General features: G+C 54.6%; 3 protein-coding genes across 3 annotated transcripts; 1 reads left to right on the top strand and 2 right to left on the bottom strand.

Moving 5' to 3' along the window:
- The first annotated feature begins 3,395 nt into the window (after positions 1-3,395).
- On the top strand, positions 3,396-8,169 carry LOC113146864. Its single transcript, XM_026335474.1, has 3 exons — positions 3,396-3,473; positions 4,785-6,052; positions 6,150-8,169. The coding sequence occupies exons 1-3, from the start codon at positions 3,396-3,398 to the stop codon at positions 8,167-8,169; spliced, it is 3,366 nt and encodes a 1,121-aa protein (XP_026191259.1).
- An 8,128-nt stretch (positions 8,170-16,297) lies between these two features.
- On the bottom strand, positions 16,298-20,253 carry LOC34620783 (plectin). The gene is made up of 6 exons (XM_026335475.1): positions 20,230-20,253; positions 19,952-20,059; positions 19,601-19,690; positions 17,383-19,308; positions 17,081-17,280; positions 16,298-16,607 (listed from the first exon to the last, which is right to left on the bottom strand). The coding sequence occupies exons 1-6, from the start codon at positions 20,251-20,253 to the stop codon at positions 16,298-16,300; spliced, it is 2,658 nt and encodes an 885-aa protein (XP_026191260.1).
- Positions 20,254-22,570: 2,317 nt separating this feature from the next.
- On the bottom strand, positions 22,571-24,580 carry LOC34620784 (probable folate-biopterin transporter 6). Its single transcript, XM_022734019.2, has 2 exons — positions 23,562-24,580; positions 22,571-23,339 (listed from the first exon to the last, which is right to left on the bottom strand). Exons 1-2 carry the CDS (start codon positions 24,551-24,553, stop codon positions 22,571-22,573), a joined length of 1,761 nt encoding a protein of 586 aa, XP_022588944.2. The 5' UTR covers positions 24,554-24,580.
- Positions 24,581-26,170: the final 1,590 nt, after the last annotated feature.

Raw genomic sequence — 26,170 nt, forward strand, 5'->3', positions numbered from 1 at the left:
TCTTCTAAGGGGAACCAGACCATTGCGTCTCGATTGAAGCAAACAGGAAGAGGACCCCTATCAACAAGTAGAGTGTAACTCTTCCTCTAAGGCCTCTGTACGGACGTACTTGAGTTCAAACTCGATACAAACTTCGTGGAACTGACTGCGTGTTTTCCAAAAGAGTTCCCCCTTTGCCTTAACCCTCACCCAGCCCCCTAAATCTCAGCATGATATGTTAAGGACTAATAGGTTGCACGTTGCTGGATCCTCTAAGCACTCCGAGAGACCCAAGCTAATTGCACAACCAGCAGCCTCAACTGCTAAAACCCACAGCGTTGTGTTGGACTGTTATGTCATACCTTCTTTGCAGCCACCAAGGCGTGCACACCACTTTTTTTTAAAATGGCTCTCTAGTTGTGAAATCCAGGCAGCATAGTAGAAAAAGTCGCAGTCTGAAGGGGGCCCGCTGCATGGTGTTGTGCACAGGTTCGCGTCTTCTTGGGTGGTTGGAAGCAGGCGACCAACAAAGGCCGTCCGACCCATCCTTAAGTGAGCAAATGTCAATTCGACAACACATTCAGAAGTCAAAAGTCTTGTTTGTCTATTGAAAATTCGGAGAGGAGGGGCCCCTGCAAGGGTACCCAAACTCGATTGGGTCATTGACGTGTGGGGCCCCCCGGGACCCACACGCCTGTTGGCCGTCAGTGTTTTTTGCCGATTATTCAGGAGTTATCCCTGCACTGTTCTTCATATTTTGAGATAATACCTTTAGCATTTTTGTTTTGTGCGAGCGATTGGAGGATTTCGGCGCTCTGAGCAGCCGGCCTGGTGCTCCCTGTGGGCCGTTGCCCGTTGGGTGTCCCTTCCCCCTGCTCAGCCGCGCGTACACCTCGAGTAACCTCCACTATGATAATTAAAGCCGAGCAGCAGTAGTGGTGGGGCTCTGAAGCAGTAAGAGGGCCCCTCCGCTACGGGCTTGTTCTCCTTGCCTCGGTTGTGACCCCCTTGTGGAGGCAGCGACTTCCAGCGGGTTCCAGCGGCAGGCCAAGCCTTTCGAGGAAGCCACGCAGAGACTTATGGCCAGACACTCTGTAGAGAAGACTGCGAGAGAATTGCGCGGTTCCTCCACGAGCGCGAGCCAGGAAAAGGAGCAGCTGAGGATCCCAGGGGGGAAGCGGACAGGCGGGCAGGCAGGGGCTTCACAGCAGCAAAGAGAGCTGTCACAGGAACGATGAGGCGTGACCACCACGGAAAGAAGCGACAAAAGCACGCGGGGGGAGGCGCTGCTGCGTCCGACTTTGGACCCAAGAAAAGGCAGAAAGTGGGTGCTCCGAAGAGGCTCCCCCCTTCGCATACCCAGGTGGAGGTAAGGGTCAAGAGGCACCTTCTAGCTGCAGCGGCTGCCAGAGCAGAGCAGCACTTCCAGCAGTGGGAGGAAGAGGTCAGAGCTGCTGCTGCAGGGGCGGCCTTTAGCCAGTTCTCCACGCAGGCAAGCGTTGACGAGGCCCTCAAAAAGGTGAGCTGGCGCCTTATAGGCTGGACGCTTCCCGAAGGCTTTGCGCTCAGAAGAATCTGCTTCTAACCAAAAAGGCGCAGAAGTGGCTTCTCCCTTCTGCCTCTTTAGGGCTGGGAGGTTTTCGTGTTGCAGAAGCTGGCGAGGGAGCTGCCAGAAGTGTGAGAATGGAGCTAGGCGGCCTGCCCATGGCCTGTACCACGTAGGACGGCCTCCTAGCGCCCAGTTGGCTCGTGCTCTTCTTTGTGCGCTGGTGGGCTTTGCTTGTAGGTGTCTCTTTCGTCGCCGCTGCAGCGGCTTCAGGGCCTCAAACGCCTCACTGCCTGTTTTGCTGCACTCCGCCAGCAAGAGCAGCAGGATGGTGGTGTCTCTAGAGGGCTGCAACCGGTGACGCTGCTACCGCTGGTCCTACCTGTGCTGCTGAGCTTGGCAGCAGACGAAGACAGCGAGTGTCGGCATCAGCTGCTGATTTGTTTCTGCGGTCTAATTCAAGCCGTCGGAAGTTGCAGCAACAGCACCGGAAGCAGGGAGGCGGATACTCTCTCAGCCGATGCGCGAGCAGTCAAGTCGTTGCTACCTTTTAGAACCCTACTTGCTGCCTCCTTCCAGAAGTAGGTCTTTTAGGTCTGCGCTTTTCTGCTGCTGCTTCTGCTGCTCGTGTTGATGCCGATGTAGCACAGGGACGACGTCGGCGGTAAATGTGGCCATCCTAATGAGCTAGCACACTTCGTTGGTAGAAACACAGGAGGCACAATGAGTGGGTGCTAGCATTTCTGACTGCTACAGTTGCGCGTGCATGCGTGAGGCATTTTGCCTTGCTGCTCTCCTGTCCACCTGTGTAACTCAGCTGCTTGACCTCTGTGGACAGTCGCATAAGGGCTGACGGTCTTCGCCTGGCATCCCTCTGCCTTCATCGAATCCCTGCGATTACGCTCAGCCTCACAGATGTAAGCAGGAACGCCTTTGCATATTGCTGCTGCTGCTTTTAAAGCGGCTATGCCGCTACATCTGGCGCTGCTGCCACTGCTAATTTTAGCTACTGTGGTTGTAGTCTGTGCCGTTCGAAAAGCGGCTGTAACGGCATCATCCCGCTGCGTGATGCGTCACTTTCGCACACTGCCATGCGTTTCTATGCACTCTGAGTCTCTCGTTCGAGATCCAAGCCTTCGGCTGCCCACTGGAGGGTGGTAGCATGAAATACGATTTCCGATGTCTGCGCTGCAGCTGCCGTTCCACGTCCTGCGGGTTGTGGTAGCGTCCGCTGGAAAGGGGGCCTTCCTTGCGTTGGGGTTGCCACTGCTGCTGCGTCTGTTGTCGCCACACCTCTCATCAGAGGGGCCTGTCGGTATTTCTCGTTCGGTTCTCGCCGGAGAAGAAGAGGCCGCAAGCCTCAGTGTCGCGCAGCTCAAGGCGCTGCAGTGTAGCACTACAGCGCAACTAGGGGGATACACAGCTGCTTCCGCCACTGCGGAAGAAATTGGAGGCAATGGACAGACAGCGCTGCTTTTGCAGCTTTTCGGCTGCTGCTGCGACTGCTGGCTACAGCAGATCCATAACCTTCTGGTTCGTTGCTATGCCGCTGCTCTGGCGTCGTTGTGGACTGGATCTTACTGCTCTGTTGCGCTCCTCTGTCTTCTTCTTTTGCGTTGAACTACGTCCGCCATGATTGCTATACATTGTGTTGGTGCGGCTGCCGTTGCAACAGGACGAACGTGCTGTCCCTTTAACCCCAAGCACAAAAAAGGGAGAGGGCATCGGCTCCCAGCAGCAAGAAGACGCGCTGCAGCAGCTGCAGCTGATGCAGCAGTGCTGCAACGTTTTTCATTTGCTGCTTTTCGGAGATACGGATGGAAACGGGGCCCCTGAGGAGAGGCCCTCACGCTCGGGGGTTGGGCCCCTTATGAGGCCCCTCGTTGCGCAGCTATCCGCGGCAAACGAGCGGAAGAGGCAGCAGCACAAGCAGCAGCACGTGCAGCAGGTACCGGTACGTCGAAGCGCGACAAGTAGCTGCTACTGGTTGCGTTTGTGCAAGTTTGGAGGGGAGAGTTAGTGAAAGAGTTTTGAGCAAGGTGTTCCTCTCGGTGTTGGTATGTGGTGTGTGTATGCATGTGTATGTATGTATGTGTAGGTAGGTAAATATGTAAGTATTTATGTACGTATGTGTGTATATATGTCAGTCTGTATATAGCACACACAATGCATGCATGCATGTGTGTATGTGTCTACGTGTGTCTGTGTGTGTGATGGTTCTGGTGTGTTACAGCACATGGAGACCTTCTTGTCCCATGTCGTGCCTTCTCTGTTGGATCTGCTAGATTATGAGGGCCCCCCGTCGGTGCAGCAGGCAGTCTCGGAGTTAGCCTCCTCTCTGGTTTCTCTGATTTGCCGCCTACTGTCTGCCCCTTTGGAAGCCCTTGTAGGAGGCCCCGAGGTATTGGGGATCCTAGATAAGGCAGCCGCTGCAAGGAACGAATCTCTGAGGCTGCCGAGCGGCACCTCGGGAAGCAGTGAAGGGGCCTCTACACAGGGCCTTCACCGACAGGGAGAGCCAGCAGTTGGCGCTCTGAGAATTTGGGGGCCTCCGCTTCGTGCTGCGCTGCTCTCCGCCGCAGCAGCCGCTGTCGTCTATGTGGCGGCAACAGCGGCCAAGACACAGCAGCATCTCCTGCAGCTCGCCGCCCCTCAACAATCGCAGCACCAACAGCTGGAGCCGCATGAACAGCAGGGATGCTATGTCTCTCTCCCAATGGGAGCAAGGAAGTCCTACGTGTTATTCGCCGTGGGGGTCGGACGGCTTCGAGAGAGGGGCCTCTCGGGGAACCCGTCGGGGCCTTCTCGGGCGACACTGCAGCATTTTCCGTGTCCTCGTCAGCTTCGCTACCTGCTTCAGCAACTCCTCGACCTCGCCCTTTCCCTGAGGGCGCCAACTCCTCAAGGGGCCCCTACAGGGGACGCGCAGGGAGATGGCTTGCCACTGCTGACTTCTCAGGTATCTCTGTTGCAGTGGCTGCTAACGGGGCCGCAGACTTACGCGTGCAGTTGCTGCTGCAGCGAGAACAGTCGGCTGCTGATGCACATTTCGTCAGCCGGCCTGCAGAGGGGAGTGGCCAGACTGCAGCGCTCCTTATTTGTCAATAATGCTGCACTCCTGCTGCAGAAACAGCAGGGCGAGCGGCAGGAGTTGTTTCAGCAGGTGCCGCAGACAGAGGCGGTTGGTGGGGCCTCTCAGTCGCAGCCGACACCCCGACCTAATGGCCACCCTCTGCAGCGAGAGCAGAAGCAGGCGCAGGGGTCTTCCAGCAGCAGACCACAACTGGCTGTGCTGCTGTCTCTACAGCAACTGCAATCCTCGCTGGCTGCCGCGGCTGCGTCAAGCCAACGGGGGGGCCCTGGGGGGTGGCCCTCGGCGCCGTCTATCGCTGGACAGAAGCTGAGCAAGAAAAATCAAGAGCGACTCCAACACCGCAAGCAGCAGCAGCAGCAGCAGCAGCAGCAAGAAGCAGCAGCAGAAACGGGAGGACCCGCACAAGCACTCGCTCTGTTTGGGAAGGCCCTAGAAGCTTTATGGTTGGGAACCGTGGAGATGCTCCTGCAGAAGCAGCAGCAGCTCCTGTGTTGCGGAAGCAGTAATGCGATACAATTGTTGCGGATTGGAGCCTTACAAGAGGGCTGCGACAGGCAGAGTATTGCGTCAACTGCGGCAGACACAATGGCAGCACCATTGATGGAAGAGGAGCTCGATGCTGCAGCGGCTGCTACAGCCCCACCGGACTCCAGCCAGCCTGTGACGGCTAAGTGCAACAGTGGTGGCGTTACATTGGTCACTCCACGGCATGAGCCTGTCTCTTCTGTTGACGCTCAGCAGGTTGTGGAGATTAGCGATGACACTAGCGAGGATGATTGCACCAGCAACGCCGATCACTCAGCCAGAGCTGCGCGTGCCGCTCCTACTCGCGTCGATGCGGCAACATCAGCAGCACGCAGAGAGTCGCCTCTCAATTCTGCTCCTTCTGTTCTTGTGCCCTCTTCAGAGATCCTGAGTTCTCCCTCTGATGCAGAGACTGCCTCCTCCAGCGATGACACGCCGCACCAGCAGCAGGAGGGAGTCGAATCGTACGTTTTGCAGGCTCCTGCGCTGCTCTCTCCTCTTTTGCTACTGCTCTTGGGATTTGACGCTCAGGCGCTATCGCTGCAGCTGCCTGTTGCAGTGATGCCCTTATACGAGAGAATACTCTCCGAAGCCATAAATGCACAGCACCACCTACCTCCAGCGGCATGGGCAGGCCCACTTTCTGCATCAGTTGCTGCCAAAAGCCACCGGCCGCAGAAGCAGTGTGCCCACCTTCAGGTCTGGAGTAAAGGACTCACTCTGGTTGCAGCAGGGTGTACTGCTGCTGCAGCTGCTGCAGGAGGCGGTTTATGTCGTGCTGGAGAGGCTGCATGGACTGCCGCGGGTGGTTCCCCTGAAAGACGGCAACACGCAGCCTCTGAGGCTGCAGCCTGGTGTCGCCTCTTTCTGCTTGCGGGAAGGGCAGTGCTGTTATCTCCATCCAAAGAGTACGTACAACAAAAGCCTCCAGCTTCCGTCCTACCAGCATTGCCATTCTTCCTGGTTTTCCTGCTGACCCTATATCGATCAATCTTTGCACTGCAGCCGCTGTCCGTCCTTCTGCCTATGTGCGGCGTCTAAGCTTCTTGCCGCTCTCCGATTTTATGTTCCTGACGCCCCCTACTGGTGCCTGAGGACAAGCGACCTGCATAGAGTGTTGCGGTTTCTTAGGCGTCTCCTTCCCACTACGTTCTTATCTGTACTATCGGAGATCTTCTTCTATCCGTCTGCGTCTCCATCGGAAGGCCTACCACTTGTTGCACGACTGCCACTGCCTTGTGCAGAAGCGGCTCTTGCCTGTGTCTCTGCTGCCACAACCGCGGTGACAGCAAGAGAAGCGTTGCCCCACCTCATGCCTCATGTCATTCGCTGCTGCCTCTTCCCCTTCGGCTTGGGGCGGCGATACACCGTGAACGGCAACAGCGGAGGCACCAGTGGAGGCACCAGTGGAGGCACCAGTGGGAGCAGCAGCGACACTCTTTGTGCAGGCTTGTCGCATCCTCAGCCTTTCGAGGCGCACAGGGCAGCCGGCAGAGAAGGGCCTTCCAAGGCGTCCCTGCCTGCTGCAGGAGACTCGGCAGAAGCAGCAGGGAGCTGCTGTTACGACGCTCTTTGCTTAGATGATCCCCCAGTAAATTTGGTAATGGCGCCTGCTTCCCACTGTAATTCGGGAAGCTCAGGAGCAGCAATTGTGCAGTGGGATCCTCCGGGAAGCTCCCCAAAGAGTCGACTCCTAGCGGCATCGCATTTCGCTGCTCCCCTCATCAGCTGCCTCCTAAAATTACCTGGATCACAAGCCTGCAGGGACCCCTCTGACGCCATCCTCGAGACTGAGGAATCCCCAGGAATGTCTAGGGGCCCCCACGAAGGCCCTCTGGCGTGTCGAGTCGTGGCCAGTCTCCTCCTTGAGAGCACGAAACCATTCGGCTTCGCTGCACGGGAAGGCACCTACGGAGAAGGTCCTGCTTCTGTTGCCTCCAAGCAGCAACGGAAGGAGCAAGTCGTGAGCTTTAAGGGGCCTCTTTGCTTAGAGGCGCTGCTGCGGGAGGCAGCTACGCACCTGTTAGGGGCCGATTCCCACAGGCGGGAGGCGCTGCTTCAGCTTATACGGCCCTCAGGCAAAAGCCTCTCCCTTCTGGGTAGCGGCGACGCCCTTGCTCGCTTTGTGCTGCCTCTTTGCCAAGAGGCATGTGGCCCGGGGGCTACTGCTTGCGAGGCCGCATCACCACAAGCCAACGAAGGAGGCTTCGGCTCTGTGGATTCTCCTGCACTGGCGATTTGGCAGGGAGCCCGCGTCTCCGCCTCTGTCTGTTTCTTCTGCGCCGCCAGCAGCGAATTGCTACCCCCTTTGGCAAGCGTCTCTTGGGACCCTCCGGGGGAGCCCTTCGACGTAAGGCGACAAGCCAAATGCAGTGCTAGCTGCGGAGACGCAGAGAGCGAGAGCTGCTGGCTTCTTAACTCTCCTCCTAGGGCCTTTGCGGTGGCTCTGGAGTTTCTCTTCTGCCACTTGGGAGCTCAGGGGGCCCTCCTACACGCGCCCCTGCAGGAGGGAGGTTCCAGCAGTGGCTTCAACAGCTTGGTGGTAAGAGCAACAACGGCTGTTAGGGCTTCCTTTCGGGAAAGCACCCTCGTAGGGGGGGCCCTGCTGTGTGTCTGTGGGCACTGCTCCTTTAGCTCTTCCGAGGAGGAAAGGCTTGGAGAGATGCCTCCACATAGGCGTCCTCAGGGCCTGCTCTCCGCCGTATGTGCTACAGCTGCTTTCGCCTATGCAGCAGAGCAACCCGAGGGAGGAGCCCCCAGCACTGGTGGCAGCACTAGAGATGAGTGTTCATTCGCTCGTCTGTGTGCATTTGCTGTGGTCTGCGATGAGACACTCAAGGGAATTGCCAGTGCCCTGCAACAGCAGCAGCAACAGGAGGTCGGAACGTGGGGTCCTGCGTTTTTGCCAGTCGGGCTACGCCAGTGGTTTCTTACGAACTGCTCCAAGAAGGGTGGACAGCCCCTTCTCCCCCCTCAAGAAAATACAGTGGGGAGAGAAGCTTGTACCAGCGTAAGCTCAACATAGTCCCCCCGCTTGTGTCTGGCTTTCATTGTTTGCTGCATTCTCTTCACCTCTTGTACAGCTGGCCCGTTCCTTTCCCGCTACCAAATATTTGCGCTTAGGCTCTTCTGCCTTGCACCTTTCACAGGATACCTCTTGGTTGCTCGGAGTCTCTTTCGTTGCTAACACTCTCACATTTTGCTGGATTGGTTTCTCTCTCTGTAGGCGGGACCGTCTGTAGCTCTCTTCCTCCTGCGTCGTCGCTGCTTTTGTGTTTCCTGCAGCTCGTGCTTACCCTGAGGAAGGAACTAAAAAGCCTTGTGTGCTGCCTTGCGAGAATAATTGAAGAGCAAAAGGGTTCCTCGGGTGCGTTCATTTCCTCCCAACGGGAGCTCCCGCAAACAGAGGGTGGCGGAGCCCCATCACTTTGCTTGGCACTTGCGGCTGCGCTTCGGCGGGCTGCAGCAACAAGCGTAGATAACTGACTCTGCCAGGACGATCCTAACTCAACAGCGCTACCCTCTTGTTCACTGGGGCATTTTAAGGTCTTGGCAGCCTTACTAGGCCAATAATCGAGGAGTTTTTTCTTTGGCTTGGAGGCACTATAACTGTCCTTCTAAGGTCTCCCCAGGGAGACACTTAACTTTAGACTCAAAAAGTGTAGTTGAATTTTACTAACAGTTTCTCAAGAGAACCACCACCTTGCCCTGACCGCGGCGCTCAGAGTTCCCGAGAGGATGGGAGAGGGACGGCCAGTGTGTGCGAAACTCTACCATCCATGCAATCCGAGCATTCACAGCCAGCTCCATGGAATATCTAACGCAGTGTCAAACAACAATGCGTCTTATTGTGTCAAGCTAACAGTATTCTGCAATAAACAAAATATCCTAGCAGACAAATCAATTAGTCCGTTCTTTTCTCGTTCTTACTTGAAGATAACTAGAAAATACAAATCTTTTAACTGTTCATGTGCAGCTTAACCGGGTACAAGCGCCTTGATAGGAGTGCACTAGAGACTCGACACTCAGGAAAGAATAATGAGACTGCAAAAGCCGGCGACTAGATGCGTGAGCCAGTGTCTATCCCTGAGACGGCATCTACCTCTTCTTTTTGCACATCTCATCGTCTACGAACCACGAGAGACGAAAGCTACATACTTACACAGTGAAATGCTTGTCCTATCTGCGCAGTTCTAGCTGGAGACTACCCGTTTGCGAAGGGTTCGCCTTTGGCTGTACACCACTCCTTGCACCCTAGTATTTCCTCCACTGACCTCGAGACAAACTACCTCAACTAGCCACCAGTATGGCCGCCGCAAAGAGCCAGTGTAGCCAAGGCATTGTATGCCCAAACGCATCGCTGGCACTCACGGTGCAGGTTTTGGCAAAAGACCCTACACACTTGGACAGACTCTCACCATGGAAGGTAGGAGACAGTCCCTGGTTCGAAGTTCGGAAATTAGGGATATGCGTTAAGGATTCCTCTGCTTGTGATGCTGTGTCAACAGACTTTTAAAATTTCTCAGCTACGCGGGAACAAATTCGACAGCTTAACTCCCTATCGCTAAACCGCAGCGCCAGCAGCAGCACCGGCAGCCGCAGCGGCAGCAACTACAGGCCTCCGCATTCAGGGCGCTGCAGCAAGTTTTGAGCAACCGTCCCCCATTGTTCGTGTATTGAAATATCTCTTTCCTGGATTTCAGTGACGCACAGACTGCACCAGACACACCTCAAAGACGGGCTGCACGGAGGCCGACGACAAAGCAACAGCAGCGGTCCGTGCCTCATGCTACACTGCACCTGGGGTCTGTGAGCATCTTCTGCTATATTATATCCAGGATTCTTCAGGCCCTTGGAGATCCTTGCCCAACCGGAGGGATGTACTGGAAGGAAGGGTCATCAATGCCGCTGCGCCTCTTCGAATGTCTCTACAGGTCTCGACTGGCGGCAGCAGCGGTAGCCGTGGACACAGCATCGCCGACAAATCTGTTGAATAGTCCAGCACAGCTCCCAGTATCTGTCTTATTCTGAATAATTTTTACGTAGGGGGGACCAGCTGTGTTTCTACGGGCTGCATTTTCCCCTGCAGCGGTGCGACCACAGTCGCCAGGGTCACCTCGAGCCCCTTGCCCTGGTGCATGATAAGCGGCATCTCTGACAGACGTTGCCTCCATAGCTGCAATGAGTGCAACAGAGCTGGCTTCTGAGGCTCCTCCATCTTTGAGGGGCCCTGTCTTCTTTGCTTTTCCCACTGAGTGCGCTACCACGGACTGCCCAAAGAGGCCCACCAGCTCCCAGCTGTTGCAGATGCTGGAACAGGAGGCGGAGACAGGAGACCTTTTAGGCGTTATATCTCCATCCGAATACAGAGAACCCAGCAGGAGCACCAGTACAAGCAGTGGGAGAGGCTCCCTCACCGCTGCCTCTGCCTCGCTGGGTACTCCCTTGGCTGAAGACAGGAGTGCCCGTCCTCCTGAACCAAATTTGTTTGCTTCTGTTTATAGAAGAAGCCCGAGCAATGATGCCTCTCCAAAAAGGCCTTCTTTGGGGATTCCGCACACCTCGGGGATGGCGGGGGGTGTCCGCCAGAAAGTTGCGCTCCTGGAGGGTCTGAGGGATATACTCCGCCCCCTCAGCAAACCAAAGGGCGAGACCCTGCAAAAAGGTGCGCTTTGGAGCTCTCTATCTCTCCACAAGCTCGAAGCCCGCTGCAAAGGCACCCTAAAGTCTGAATCCAATGGGCTTCTTGCAGCACGCTCGTATCTCCCAAAGGGGCATCCTCCTGCGAGGGGGGCCTTTAAGGGATGCACCACAGACACTCCACACGCAGATGCCCATAAGGGCTCAAAGCCAAGCACCTCGTATGTAACGGGGGCGGAACAATTGCAGGAAACTGTCTCATCCATGGTGGGGCTGCTGAGGCCCCCCAAGAATACAGAACCTTCCAATGTGCGAGAAGCCCCAGCTAGTCATCTGCACAAGGCGTCTGCAGCTGAAACTGCAGAGCACCCAGAAGAGTTATCTATGGAATACGAGGAGGCCCGCACGCAAAGTTCAAGCAATCCGGAGGCGTTCTCAAAACCTCAGAAAGCTCCCGGGAAGCGAGCTTCTCTCAAAAAAGAACTTGGATGCTCTTCCGAGAGTGGCTGCTCACAAACTGACAGTGCGCTTGCAGATCGCCACGCCCTTGCTGCAGCTCTTCAGCAGGCTCAGCAACGGCTGTTCTGGGCGCCCCATAAAGTTCTCAGAGGGAGTCAGGTTGTTGCCATGGTGCCCTCTCTGGGATCCGCAAGTTTCCCTTCGTCTTTGCATGGACAGCTGCCGAGGAAGCTTTCAGTCCAAACTGAATATAACGAGAAATATCGACGTTCTCTGTTGGCTCGCTCAGAGGATCTGGGGAAATCAGGAAGCTGCCCACAGCGAGGCCGCCTCTGCTGGACGCCTACCTCGCAGCTGTCCGGTGAGCGACCCCAATTCAAGCATAAGGAGTTTACCCCTCACCGCTTTTGCTCCAGAAGCTGCGAAGACACACGAGCGCTAACGGAGTTGCTCCCAGACGCGCCTTCCATGGACTTTAGAGCCTGGAGAAGGACCCCGCCAGCCGTGGATACACCTCGGATTTCCAGGGGGTGGGAAACCCGAGAAGCAATGGCGGTTCCCGAACGGCCCCTTGAGGCAAGGCGGCGGACGTGTCTGCATGCAGGGGAGCTCTTGTCTTCGGAAGCATCAGCGGAAATCGACTACAAACAGAGGCTGCTGCAGGAGCAGCAGCGTTTGCTGTTGCAGCACCACCAACATGTGCTGAACAGACAATTTCGCACCAATAACGTGCAGCGACAAAAGCAGACACATTTACACCGGGAGCACCGCGGCAGCAGCTTTAAAGCTCAAGATTTGTGGGCATATGCTGCTACATCACGCCACTGTCCAAAAATTGCCATTCCTTCGGTTTCGTGGGGCTCCCCGAAGCTGCAGCAACACGTGGCAAGCGCCCTTGCGGCGCGGTCTAAAGAGTCCCCCCCGTACAGCCCTGCCCCCTGCTTTTCATCTACTGAGGCCTGCAGTTGCAGCACCTGGAGCAGCAGCAGCAGTCAGGTGCCTGGGTGCAGCAGCAGCAGTCAGGTGCCTGGGTGCAGCAGCAGCAGCGCTTACAGCGGTGTTGCAACTTCTGCTATCACGGAAAGGGATCGAGGCGTCCAGGCCCAGAGGGAGCTCTTGGAACAGCGACTGCAGCAACGCTACAGCATGCCACTTGGTGCTTCTGCAGCACTGAAGCAGCTGAAACAATGGTTTAAGCAGCGGAGTCAAACAGTCTCGGGTGCTGCATCCCATTCTCGGGAACCACAAACCGTGAGCGCAACTACTTTCACATGGATAGTTGATAGAAGCAGGCTGCAATCCAACAGGCTCTCTATTCATTATTAATTTTTTGTGGTCAAGTCGTGTTGATGCTTGGATGCAATGCCACAAGTCTAACGGTATCACTCGCTAGCTCCGGGAAGTGTTCACCAAAGCCGGGTGAAAGCACGCCAGCGATCCAGATAAGAGTTATGTATGTGCAAAGGGTATCTGTTCTTCTTGCTGTTTATGCGTTGTGCGTTTTTTAAAGCCTTTGAGCGGCGGTGGAAACTGTTGCTCTTGCAACCCTCTCGGGCATCCATTCCTCGGAGATCTGGAGGCCCCTGTTAGGTGTAACGAGGGCTCTACCGGTAGGTCTGGGCTGTTATTTGAAAAGCTTTTGGAAATTAGCTGCCCGTTCTGTCTACGAAAGCAGACACAACAAAGCTAAAGAAACTCAAAAGGAAATCTCACCAAAGAAGCTGGTTGTGTTTTCGGTCTTCCTGCAGGATCTTGCAAACAAGAAGCACAGAAGCAGCAGGGTCAAGGTTCCGCCCCCCTCCAAGGGACGCGAAGGCCTCCCCCGCCCCGGTTGAACGCAGCCCTTTTAACAGACAGGCAAGAAGTGGTTGAGCAGCGGGAGCAACATCCGCGGCAAGCATCAGGAGTAATCGACGGGAGAGACACCATCAGGATACGCCATTCCAGCAACCTTGTTGACGTTTTTGCTGCGAGGCCCTCTTCAGCCGATGGACTTTGGAGCGAGCCCCTTGCGGCTACTGCTGTGACCACTGCTGCCGCTGGCTGTCCAGCTAGAGCACGGCAGCCATCCATACCACGGGTGCCGCTAGAGCCATTGGCTGCCACGCGTCCAGTGCAGCACCACTTAGATAGCACTGCAGCAGAAGGAGCAGCAGCCGTCCTTCAAACTATTTCGCCAAGAGCAAGAGCAGGGCCAGAAGGAGGTGCAGAGAAAACAGAGGCCTTCATGCGGCTCACATCTCCCTCCTACAGCAGGTACATTAGCACTCCCGTCTAGGGATATCAAAGCGTCCTGAAACCCTTCTAGAGAAAACGCTGTGCAATCCCCCATGCACCCCTACCCATCGCAGGCCCCATCGGTACCCTTAGCATGGATTTATCTGGTGTTATGTTCTTTTGGAGTCGACAAAGGACGCAGAACACTTGCATAGAAGTTTCTAGAAGCTGTGGAAGGATGCTGCCGTCTAGGCACCATTTTTTCAGGAAACCCCAACAAAAAGACAAAGGGGACAAGTAGACACATATCTAGAGTAACGTAGACAGTGTGCAGCAAGAAGCTAGATAGGAGCAAAGATTGAGGTAGCTCGGTAGGCGAATGGACCGAGCTTGACCGCCAGTGCCAGTTATATCGGAAAGTGCCTACACTGACAGCAGGGGGAGAGTATAGCAAAAGCCAATAAGGCACATGGTAGCCTGCGCCGCCTCATATCCCAGACACTTGCACTGCCAAATCGTAGCCATTTCTTGTTTGAAAACCACTGGAAGCAGCGGGAAGCTTACAGTGTGAGGATGCGGAAGTATACGGGGAGAGCGACACAATTCTTGCTGAATACAGACACCGAAAACGAAATGCATACGGAGTCCTGCACGTAGGAAGATACAAGATATCAAAATGATCCACTGTGCAGATACAACCATTTTCACCGACCTCCATCTGCAGATGTTGTAGCAGATGGCACAATAAGAATGTGAAGTTCGCTCTACTACTGCTCGGGTGCAAGTGAGACACTGACCTTTTTCTTTGCTGCTGCACAGGGACAGCTGTAAAGTGCAAAGCAAAGACTTGGTGAAGCATGACAAAGGGAAAGAGAAAAGCACTGTCGCGAGCCAGCAACGACAGCAGCAGCTACAGGAAGACAGACAAGCTTCTACAACGAAGCAGAGCCAGACACATCAGCCAAGAAATGGTGCCAACCCGTCTGCAGATAGTTCTGCCGTTCCTACTCCTGCTGTAACATCGACAAGCTCTGACAGCTCAAGTTCAACAGCAGCCTCTGCACTACGACGCAATGGCGCTGGCGCCACAGCTGTCAATGCGGGACCCTATATCGCGGTGGACGCTGGTGGCGCTCAGCCCGCAAATGTGGCAACAGCAGAAGATGCAGCTACAGACACGACAACTTTTGTAGCAGCAATAGAAAGCCTTTCGATTGCTTCCCTCACGTGCCCCCTAATTGTGTCTCCTGAGGAATTTGCAGAAGACCCTGGCAGCTTCCGTCAGCCACAGACTGCGGACTCCCTGATGCTCGATGCTGTGTTTCCCTCCTGTAGTTCCTCTCTTCTTTTAGGTCTCTCTCTTGGCCTGAAGAGGGAAGAAGCACGCTGGGCTGTTGTATTCTCTGTGCCTGGCTGCTCTGCCTCTGTGCTCGCCGCTCTCTTGATCACAGAAATTACTACTACTCAACCCCCTGTACATGTTCGTGCCTCTAACGCTGCACCATCACTTATGGGCTTGCCCCGTTGAAGCCTTCATTGACACCTTTGCTTCGCCTAACCGAGTTTGAGGCTTCACATCCACAAGGGCCGTACTCGCTCTGCATATTTTGTTTTTCTGCAGCAAAGAGGACTATGGCCCCAGAGGCTGTGCTATCTACTATGAAGGCCTCCCCGGGGAAGAAACTAGACGAGGCCTCCCCACAAAGCCTGAATTCCACAGAGCCTGGCACGCGGCAATGCCTACCCCAGAAGGCACGAGCGCAGTTCGCCACTACAAGAGAAGTCTCTCCAGCAGATAGCGAATTTACGTTTGCTGCGGCTTCGTCCCCTGCAGCAGCAGCAAGACCAGCTACAGCTGAGGGCTCCAGTAGGGCCACCTACAGTAGCATATGCAGCAATAAAACACCCGAAGCAGGTTTAAATGGCAATGTGACCCCACCTTGCTGCTGGTGGTACCCTGTGAGTGGCAACACACGGCAGCAGCATCATATTCGCCATTGCCTGATGCAAACGCTATCCGATACTGCAGCTGCACGCGCCGCTTCCAGACAAGAGCCCGCAGTTGTCAGCACGCCAGGAGGGCTTCAGATAATGGCTTTTAAGAACCTTCTGTCGCGGGCACAACAGCGCCAGAGGCAGCAGCTTAGAAGGCAGCAACAGGAGTCACGACCCCGGGCGCTGCCGTGTGGTGACCCAGAGGGCCCTCTTTTTACGACACCCTTCGCTGTGACAGAACGCATGAAAGGCCCTACAGCTAAAGAGGGGCTTCAACGGAGAGCTCCGGGAACTCGAGTGCTGCAAAGTGTGGCCCTGAAGAGGCCCCCGCCACCCCCGGGTTTGCTACTCCCGTTGCTTGAGCGGTCCAATTTCCTCCCGACAAGGAGGAACCCTGCCTCTTAGGACCCTGTTCACTGTGAGGGGTCCTCATCGGCGGCAGTGCGGCAGACACATAAAAAAACGTTTAGGTCACTATCTACGTGAAAACCCGTTGTGGAGGGGAGAATTCTGTTGCGCACAAAAAGCCAGTGCACAGGAAACGGTAGGGGCCCTAAGTGTTTCAGCAGACAAGTAGGGGCTCAAGATCCAGCATGCCCCTTTACAAATGGGTGCACCGTGGGCAAAAGAAGGACCATCGTTGGGGGCTCCTAACGCTAAGTAATTTTGCCACAGGAGCATGTACAGCCCAAACGCACATCCTCCTAGGGCCTCTAGGGCCCCCCAGCGCGCACGCTAGAAGACCTTGGAGGCTGGGCAATGCAAAGCAAAACCCTGTTCGTCTGCCACCGATCGCATTTCTCCGAAAATATATGGAAGGCTCTCTGCGGGCCATCATAAAGCTAAAACCACCCAGAAAACCAGCCTCCTCCTCCGTTTTGCTCCTGTGGGGGCGTCGAGGCTCCACTGCTCGGGGGATCATTGTCGTCAGCATCCTGTGGCGGTTCAGCCGTAGGTGGAGGCTTGTGCTTTTCTTCGGCTGGTGCAGACGATCTGCTGCCGCTTGGAGAAGCAGAGCGTGCCGGTGAAGCTTCCTGGGGGCCCCCTTTGGAGCTCGACACCATTTTGGTGACATGCAGCAAACCGCCACCACGAGTCTCGCGCTTTTGACCTTTGTGTACAGCATTCCATATGCGGTCAATAATTGGGGACCTAAGCAAAGAAGGATCCGAGGAATGATTAAAGATAAAAGAACGACCTAGAGCCTTCCTGGAGTACTCAGGAAACCAAAACTTACACATGGGGAGTTTTGACATGTTTCCTTCGGTTCACAGTATGCAACTAAGGGCGTAGCGATTATATTTGAACGCAATAAGAGACTGAAATGTCGACAGATATGTAGGTTCCACCCAAATGCCGGTGAGGTGCAGAGATCTAGCCACCAACTAAATAAAGATAGACAGTCCAGGAGAGTACACATGCAGCGGCGGGGGCGCTCCAGATGCACATAAGGAGTGAATGGAACAGGATGAGGAGGAAAACGGCACAGATGCACAACCTGAAGTCAGGAAAGCATATAGGAGCATACATCGAACACACACAAGAGAGATAGAAGAAATACGCAAGCCCAGAAAAGAGACAGCCAGAGAAGAAGCGTACAGGAACTCCTGCACGGTGCATCTAACCTGTCATTTGAATCCTTTACAAATCTTTCCAAATCATCCAAAAGGGTGTTATACTTTTGCACGAGCCTATTGTGTTTCTCAATAACCTCGAGGTGCCTTTCCCTTGCTCTTATAAGCTTGTTGGTTCTTGTTTCAATGATTTGTTTAAGAGCGTCCACGTTGTTCGTTGCAGCAGCCGCTACAACTTCCCCCTCATCCAGCTTGTCAAGCACTTCCGCTTCCATATTTTGCTCCTGAGATGCGATTTCACTTTTCGTGCTTGCTTCTGCCTCTGGTGTGCCTTGCTGCAGCTGTTGCGGTGCCTCTGCCCGCTGCTTCTGAAGTTTGTGTTTCTCTGGTTCTTCCTCTTGCTGAAGTTTTTGCTTCGATTCCTTGGCGGATAGGCCCCCTTTTCCCTCCTCAGCACTAGATGAGGCCCTAGTGGCTTCTTCAGCCGCCCGCAGCTGCTGCTGTAGTGCCTCTATTTGCTTCTTTAGCATAGTGACGGCAGACTCTGCCTCACGCTGCTTTTCCATCAGAGCTTTGACCTCAGCGGCATGTGCTGCTGCCTCCTTTGCACTTGATTCCTTCTCGATCTTCATTTTTTCTGCGGCATCTGCTGTAGCATGCTGCTTTTGCTGCATCGACTCTTGTGTCTTCTTGAGTTGCTGCTGAGCAGTATCTCGCTGCGCCTCCGCCTTGGCAAGCCGCTGCTCCAGAGAGGAGACTGTCTCTTTAAGTTGTTGAACTTCGGCCGCTTTTGCCCGAATGTCGGCCAAAGCAGTTTCTAGTTCTTTCTGCAGACCGGCTAGTTGTTGTGCAACTGCAGCTGCTGCTGCTCCTGCGTTGCCCTCTTGCGCCTTGTCTTCCTGCACTCTCTTTAAAGCCCCCTCAGCCTCGCTCACTTTTCGCTGTGCAGCCTCTAGCTGCTGCTGCAGTGCTGCCTTCTGCTTCTCCATCTCTGCCTGCTGCTGCTGCAGTGCTGACTTCTGCTTCTCCATCTCTGACTGCTGCTGCTGCAGTGCTGACTTCTGCTTCTGCATCTCTGACTGCTGCTGCTGCAGTGCTGCCTTCTGCTTCTGCATATCTGCCTGCTGTTGTTGTTGTTGCTGTTGCAAGGATTCCTTACCTTTAAGTGCCTCTTGTTGCTGTGCCTGCAGCTCCTGGAGCTGCTTCTGAAGTTGCTGCTGCAATGCGTCTGCTTTCTTCTGTGCTTCCTGCTGTTGCTGCTTCATTTGCTGCAGTTGCTGCTGAGAGAGCTGGACCTGCTGCTGCTGTTCCTGCACCTTATGTGTTGTAGCCTTCAGCTCTTCCTGAGTCCTCCTAAGGGCCTCCTCTACTTTTTCTCTTTCCGCGAGCTGTTGCATGTTCGCCTCTATGTCTCTTTCGAGCTGCTGCTGCTGTCTCTGCTGATCCGCGTCCCTTAACTTTTTCTCCCGCATTTCTGTCTCGTGTATTCGTTGCTTTAGCTGCTGCTGCTGCTGCTCCAACTGGTGCAGCAGAGCCTTTGCCGTGGATGCCTCTTGCATCAGCTGGTCCCGTTGTGATGCTGCGGCTTCCTTTTCTTTAATCATGTCTGCAAGTATCTCACTTTCCCGTTTTCTGCTGTCTCTCTCAGCCTGAAAATGTGCCTCTGCTTGGATTGCGGCAGCACGGCATGTCTCCTCCTTCCGTCGCAGCTCTTGCAGCTGCTGCTGCTGTTGCTGCTGCCTTTCTCTCTCCTTTGCCACCGACTCTGCTAGAGCTTCCTTATGGGCCTTGTACTGCTGACACTCGACCTCCAAGCTAGTAATATGCAGATGCAGAGCATCTAAATCCGCCTCCTTCCTCACTAGTGCTGCCCCCGCTGCAGATACCTCTTGTTGCAATTCTGCGATCTTATGCTGCAATGTCCCGCAAATCTGCTCGTGGCGCTTCTCTGCCGCGTTCGCTTCTGCCTCCGCTCTTGTCTTCGTCCTCTCCAACTCCCTTCTAGTCTCTTCCTGTTTGCGGATACTTGTGGCGAGTTGTGACTCAGCAGTGGCTAGCTTCCTAGTCGCTGTAGCCAGCTCGTCCCTGATTCTGGCAGCCTCTACCTCTGACTTCAATATATATTGCTCCTGCCTTCGCCGTTCTGCTTCCGCACTCGCAAGCTTCTCTGCCGTCTCCTCTTGCGCCAATTGTGCAGCCGCCAGCTGCTTAAGTGATAGCGCCTCATTCCCTCTAAGTCTATCAAGTTCAGCATCCACCCCAGAACGAGAAAGCTCGACCTGAATCGCAACCCCCCACGAAAAGTATGCTTTCCGAGTCCAGAGGCTTTACACGAAGCACTCCAATCTGCTCTATGTCCTATGTACCAAATCGTATCTTTTAGGCCCCCAATAATGCGGAAACGGCTGAATAATCTCAGATTCGGAGCGCTCTTGGTTGTTCCTCATTCGATTTTTCGAGTGAGCTCTTTCAGTGTTATTCTTGGCATGCAACTGTGGTTTGCTCCCCCCTACTTGAAAGCCTCCTTTCGCGCTTGCTAAGCTTCTTTAGGGCTTAAGCATTGGAGCTTACGGCTTGGAGGCGCGCAACGGCGTCTGATGCGGTTGTTTGCGCTTCATTTGCAACCCGCTGTGCGGCCCCTCTGTCGATTTCCAGGTGTCTCTGCGAAAATGCGCCGAGGTCCTCACAATGGCTCTGGCTAACGAGGCGTTACCATACATGACAAGAGATCAGTGGCGGAATGCTGCGCTGCCGTATCTAGTGCTACGCAGCCCGATAGCCAAGCTAAGGAAGGAACAGAGAGACTATACTGGACACCGAATACAGGGGTCAGTGACGTCACGCCAACCCAAAGTAAGGCAAAGCGGCTCTTCTCAAAGTGCAGTTACAGCCGTATCTTGCTTTATGGGTTTTACGACCTACGCAGAGAGTCGTCAGCTCTTGAACTTGTCTGGTGAGTTGCTCAACCCTCAGCTGCTGGCGAGCACAGAGCTTCTCCAGCTCCTCCAGCTGCTGCTGCCTCTTCTCCGCCTACAGCAGAACCAACAGCAATAGCAGCACAAAGGATAGGACTAAAGAGTAGAGACAGCCGCAAGACGAGTGTCGTTGGCAGGCCCCTTGAATGCGTGTACCAATGCAGGGGAAGCAACTGAAAAACCTTCCTAAGGTCTCAGCTTCGTCCTTCTGGACGTAGGCATTACACTTCGTCTTTTCAAAGTTGGCATCTTAGAAGCTCAATATATTCCCTTTGATGCCCCTTGGAGCTCCTGAATTCCCATTAAAATCATTGCACTACTGAGTTCCAGAGAGCTACCCTGGCGTGCTCAGGTATCATCGCGTAAGCGTATGTGTGAGTGCATGCGTATGTGCTTATGCATGTGCAGGTGCGGTAAGGCTCCCAGAGAAAGAAACACGGGAGAATGATGAATAGTTACAGCAAATGTGTATGCAGGCGGCTCGAGCCTAGATGCCTAGCTTACGAGCTGATGAATACAAACCCCATCCGCTAAGTTCGCCTGAATTTCCTCCTCAAGCTTCATTTCCTCCGGGACCGGGGAGAAACGGCGGGGAGCGCCAAAGTGGCCTTCAGCAGTTCGCGTCTCTGCCTTGTGGGGCTTCTCTATCAGTCAAGGGGAGGCGCTACACGAAGAGAGAGTAAAGGGGTGAAGAATGTCATTTCTGCAGGAAGCACTGAGTTTTCTGCTGCTCTTCCAGATGGGCGCGGAGTGACTCAAGAAAAACAGCCGTCAATCACTCCAGACGCAAGAGCGGCCGGTGCTTCAGATATCTTCCGGCCTATGCGTGCCTCTGCAAGAGCAAGAGCTGCACAGTGCATGCATGCAAGATTCCTTAAAGGGAAGGCCGAGCCGCTTACCGAGAGGTAAAGGAGGGGCCTTCCTTGGGGACTCGCCGGCACAAGCAGTGGCTTATCCTGTACCGAAGGTGTTCTTCCTACCACTGCAAATGGCCACTATGGGAAGGATGATAAAGAAAAGGAAGGTCTGGGGGGCTTTTGAAGATCTGGATCAAGCAGAGAGCTGGAAAATATTGGCAGGCTCGGGCCGGACGCGCAGCCAAAAGCTTGCGTAACCGGGCCTTTCGAGCCAGGGCTGCTGAGCCGAGTCCCCTGTATGGGAGGAAGAAGGCGCCACCACTCAGAATAGCGTAGAAGACTCAAATAGAAACTGAAAGAGAGAAGAAATAAAAGGAAAAGGGCGATTAGGCCATGAACCTCGCAGGGGCCGCATTGCCCTCTGGCTATTGTGGCAATTGGGTCGACACTGAAATGCATGCAGCTACCCCTATCTCCAGCAATAAAATAAGGCAGTTTGATCCTAAAGTTGCCGAATAATAACACAATCATTGAATTAGCACAAAAGGGGATCCAGACAACAAGCCGTTTGGGGGTTCTGTCTTCCGCTATCTCTCTTCCAAGGGACCGCTGCAGCAGCGCCACTGGTCCCTTGAGACAGGGGGCCCCTCGACGACTCCTTTTCCTCTCTTTGTAATAGCTGCATGATGATGTAGCTAGGCCAAGCCTTATTAGAGAGAAACACTGCGATCAAATCCCAAGACTTCGTCGAACGCCCGAAGCCAAAGTTCTTCCCCGAATATACACCCCAACTCCTGCATGGCTCACGCACTGCTGCTTGCCTCTCTCTATAGTCCGTCTAAGCGGCAAACCCCAACATGTGAGAGAGACAGTTGCTGTTCCATTGATTGTATCTCACATGCTGATGCTACCATCGCAGAATCCCTTGGTGTATGAACCATTTCTTTCTAGCTTCCTGTCAAAGAGCACTCCTCCCTCGGCCACTATATATGACCCCCGCAATGCCAACATCCTCCCGTTTTCCCTCACTCTCTGGGTACAATTTCTCTAGTCTCAATTCTTTTGTTGTCGGAACAGCTCCCCTTTCCCTTGTCTACCCTTCCCACCCCTCCGCCCTCTCTGCTCCAATATGCGTTGCCTTACCAATGCAAGTGCACCACTCCGGTCCTTTATTATGGACCCTATGAAAACGTGTCGCCCCTTCCCCACCCGAAACCAACCGTGGTTGGGAGGGTGGCTGATTGGATGCACGGATGCTTGATTCCAAGCATGCGAGAATTCCCTTAATGCATGCATCTTTCCACGCAAGCAAATGCACCGCTACAAGTTGGTGTGTTTAATCCTCGGAGGGGTGCCCAGACAGCCGAAGCCTCGCGCGGCAGCCACCCTGCGGGGTAGGCACTGCTGCCTCAGCTGCAGAGGGCACAACAAAGCGATAGCCTCGTCAGCAACGCTCCTTACTTCGGGATCCCTATGGCAAAATGCTATTATTTCCCCCACCCCCCCAAAAAATTCCTCAGCAGAAAAGGCACCTTTCCTGTCGGCCTTGCCGCACTGTATGGAGCCTCTCTTTCGGCGGCAGTCCCTCCGCGAATCAGCATACATACATTGACCACTGCTCTTCCTTTCCCCCTACCGTTGCAGCTCCTGCTGATCTGCTATAGCAACTTTAAGGTGTCATAAGCTTTCTATGGGCTGGTGCCGTGCATCTAAAGCTGTTGTAGTGGCTGGTGTTGCCTCTCCTGTTCGTCCTTTAGATCCGTGTCGGCCAAGGAGGGCCCCGAGAGGACCATCGAGTAAGAACCCCCAGAAACCGTTGACGCGGAATCCCTGCATTCACCATCCTTAGGTGCTGTGCGTGTCCTTTCTCCCGCCCTCTCACCCTCACGTTCACCAGCCTTCGCATCTACAGTGGTGCTGGCCTCGTCCTCTTCACTTTCTGCATACTCCCGCTCATCCGCTTCGGCGTCGGTCGACACCCGCAGCACCCGCATACCTTTAACGGCTCGGAGCTCCAACTCTGAATGCTGACTCGCGAGGGAAGGGGCGTCTAGCGACTCTGCGGGCAGCATGAAGTATGCCAGAGGAATGGTGAGGAGAGGAAGGAAAAAGTGAGAGAAGAGGATGAGGGCCGACAGGTTGGAAAAATTACAGCCGCCTTCTGCGGTAACGACCGTGGATATTCCTGAAGCCTCAATGGCTCTGGCCCCTAAGAGTTTGCTCAAATTCCATCCTAGGTTGGAAATCCCCGACATGATCGCGTAGACTGTGCTTTCCAGCTTAGCCGGGCACATCCGTGATACGGTAATGACACCCGCCATGTGGGTCAGCGACATAATGCAGTGGTAGGCGATCGCATCCCCCAGCATGTACATGAGTTTATCCGGAATTCCCAACGCCACGTTCAGGCGCTGGACCATCACGAAATCAAACAAGGAGTCGAGCACGCGGATGGCATTCGTTAGCCAGAAGATAGACCTGCACACTCACCCGCATCACAGCCAGCACCACTCTTCAACTGAACTCGTGCCCTTCACCTCCCGTCTCCTCTTCTTCCCCTGCCATGCCCCCCACTTTCTTCCCCCCCTAACGAAAATGCCTGCCGGATTAGCTCTATTTACACACAGGACAGGGAGAAAAGTGAAGCGGGAAAAAAGCGAGGCCTCCCCCGCCCTTCCTTCTACGCGTTCCTGAGAGTACCTGCAGCTCCACGACTTGAACCACCTCTGGAATGCCCAAATCCCGAACCAGCTAGCAGCAGTGCCTGCTATCGCTGTGTATGTGGAGAAGTAAGTGTAATCAAAATGGGGGCCGTCGGGGACGCACGCAGCGTCCGCCGTGTAAAAGAAGTTCACGGCACCCTGAATGCTGAGGTGCAGCAAGGCGTCCACGAAAAAGTAGATCGTACACTGTGCGAGGCGGCGCGGGAGGAGCCAGAAACACGATCCCGAAAGCAGTATCAAGACCAACAGGGCGTAGGGAAGGCTGTAGTGAGCCTGATTTGTCAGCGTGAGCACCACTACCCCGCACGTACAGGCGGAGGCCAGGAGGGCAACGGTGAAGACACCCTGACTCCCCTGGAGGTGGGTACCCCTTTGGGAGCACATACCCCGCATCTCGAGCTTCTCTTCCCCAATAAAGTTCATGAGGACAGGGAATAGGGACTGCAAGGCGAGGGGCAGACACACGCAAAAGAGGGGTGAGGCTCCGTACGTATCGGAGACGGGACCAACAATCGTCCGACCCAAGAGGCTTCCCGCGGAGGTGCAAAAATTCACAAAGGCGATCAGTTTGGGGCCGATTGGCGGGTTGTTTCTGATGAACTGCGAGTAGACGCCTTCGCACAGAAGGTCTATGGTGGCGATTTGCACGTGGATTCCAAAGAAGGGAATAGCAAGGGCGACGATGCTGCCTTGAGCCATAGAAGGAGGCATCATGAGCAACCAGCACACCGATGAGATCCCGACCACGTTAGCCACAAACATGTAATACCGCTTGTGATACCCCAGGATGGGAAGGCAGTCGCTCATTGTTCCGAAGAATCCTTTAAGCCCCCACGGAACGAGAGCGATGGTCAGTGTCCGTTGGTAGACGACCGCATCGTACTGCAACTCCTTCAAGTAGGGCAAAAGAGACTCCAGAGAAAGGGCCCACAGCATGCCCTTGAGGCCTCCAAAAACGCTCAGCACCATAATGACGAACTGTAGACCCACGCTATCATGGATATCCATGCAAAAGCGACGTAGGCGCCCGGGAGAACCGACGGCCAGAGCCGCCGAGATGAAAGGTGGCATACGACTGGAAGAACGACGCCAGCACAGAGCCATCTTCTTAGCGGTGTTGGTGCTATTGTCGCTAAAAAGAGGCCTGCCTGTACTAGGAGGGCTGCTGGGTAGAAGCAGGAGTGCAACGACTCATGCCACTGTAATTGGGAGAACCGCCTGACTGTCAGGCCACCCTCTCTGAGGCTACCCCTGGCATAAAAGGAGAGGAGCCCGTCTGTTCTACATACGCGGGAAGCATAGCATCAGGAGGAGGTGCTCTTGCAGCGGCTTTCCTGCTGCCGCTGCCTCAGAGGCCCCCTGTGTAGAAGCAGCTTGTAAGAGGTGCCCGACGCCAGAGAAGATAAATGAAATAAAGAGAGTTTCAAGGAAGGCAGCGCCCCCAGGGCGCTGACACACTCAAACTGCTCGTATCCCACACGTCTAGCAGCACCAACGAAACCACGGCTGTTGCACCACATGGAGGCCCCCAGGGAGGAGGTGCTCGAGTGGCAAGCAGCTAGCTTGCCAGAAACGTCACTGCCACGGGATTAACGTGGACCTGCTGTGTCGGAGTGCTTCATGAAACATGAGTCTCAATGGAGTATGTGTTGCCCGAAGGCAGCCCTGGAAAAACCCGGGGGTGTCCCTGACAGCACACAAGCCCCCAGAGGACACAACTATGCAAGACAGTGTATGTACCGCATGTAAAGCAGTGATGCTGGCAGATAATGAGAGAGAATGGGGCGGCGACACGGACCTGTCCTCTACATGGGGGCCCCAGGGTCCTTGCTGTTCATGCCGCGGCAACTGCAGCCCATCTTGCACACGCTATTGTTCCCAACTACATCGTCTAAATGCGATATACACCTTATTTCCCTTTCAGAAAGGCACAGGGGGTGTCTGGAACAATGAAAGGTGCAATGGTGCAGGGGGTGTGCGCGAGAGTGATCGCACATGCACAGCGGGCAAGACTTCCGCACTCTAGTAGCTGCTTTGATTAGGACGGCTAAATCCTTTTCTTTAACAGTGGCAACTATGAAACCGCTGAAAAGATAAGGGGTAGCACTCTCCGCGGAGAGGAAGGTTTGCCATACCAGAGGGTTGCGTTCCTATCATCCATATTTGTGCTCTTCTCAAGGCCGTATACGTGCCACTCTGCATACAGCATCCGCCGAACCAAGACATCCCAGTCCATGACTGCAGGTTCACCTGCATTGACTTTTGCGCGAGAAAGACTTCAGTATGGCACTGGCATTTGGGGAATTAGTCCACCCCAGACACGCACCTCTGCTACTGCTTCCAGAATCAGGGAATGGCTAGTTGGTGCTTGTAACGATCCCCAGAAACTCGCTAAAGAGGCAGACCCACCCCCCAAGAACAACCGAATCCGCCTAGAATGTTCTATTTCATTCGATCTCCGGAGATCCTCCTCTCCTTCCACACACTCTGCAGGGTTCTCTGGCGCAAGGGAAGGAACTACCGACGGCGTGCAAGTCATTTGGTCGTCTGTATAACTGCATACAGTACCTCAGCATAGGCACACAG

The sequence above is a fragment of the Cyclospora cayetanensis genome, unplaced genomic scaffold (assembly GCF_002999335.1).
Source record: "Cyclospora cayetanensis isolate NF1_C8 unplaced genomic scaffold, CcayRef3 CcayRef3_contig_7, whole genome shotgun sequence".
Classification (NCBI taxonomy): domain Eukaryota; phylum Apicomplexa; class Conoidasida; order Eucoccidiorida; family Eimeriidae; genus Cyclospora; species Cyclospora cayetanensis.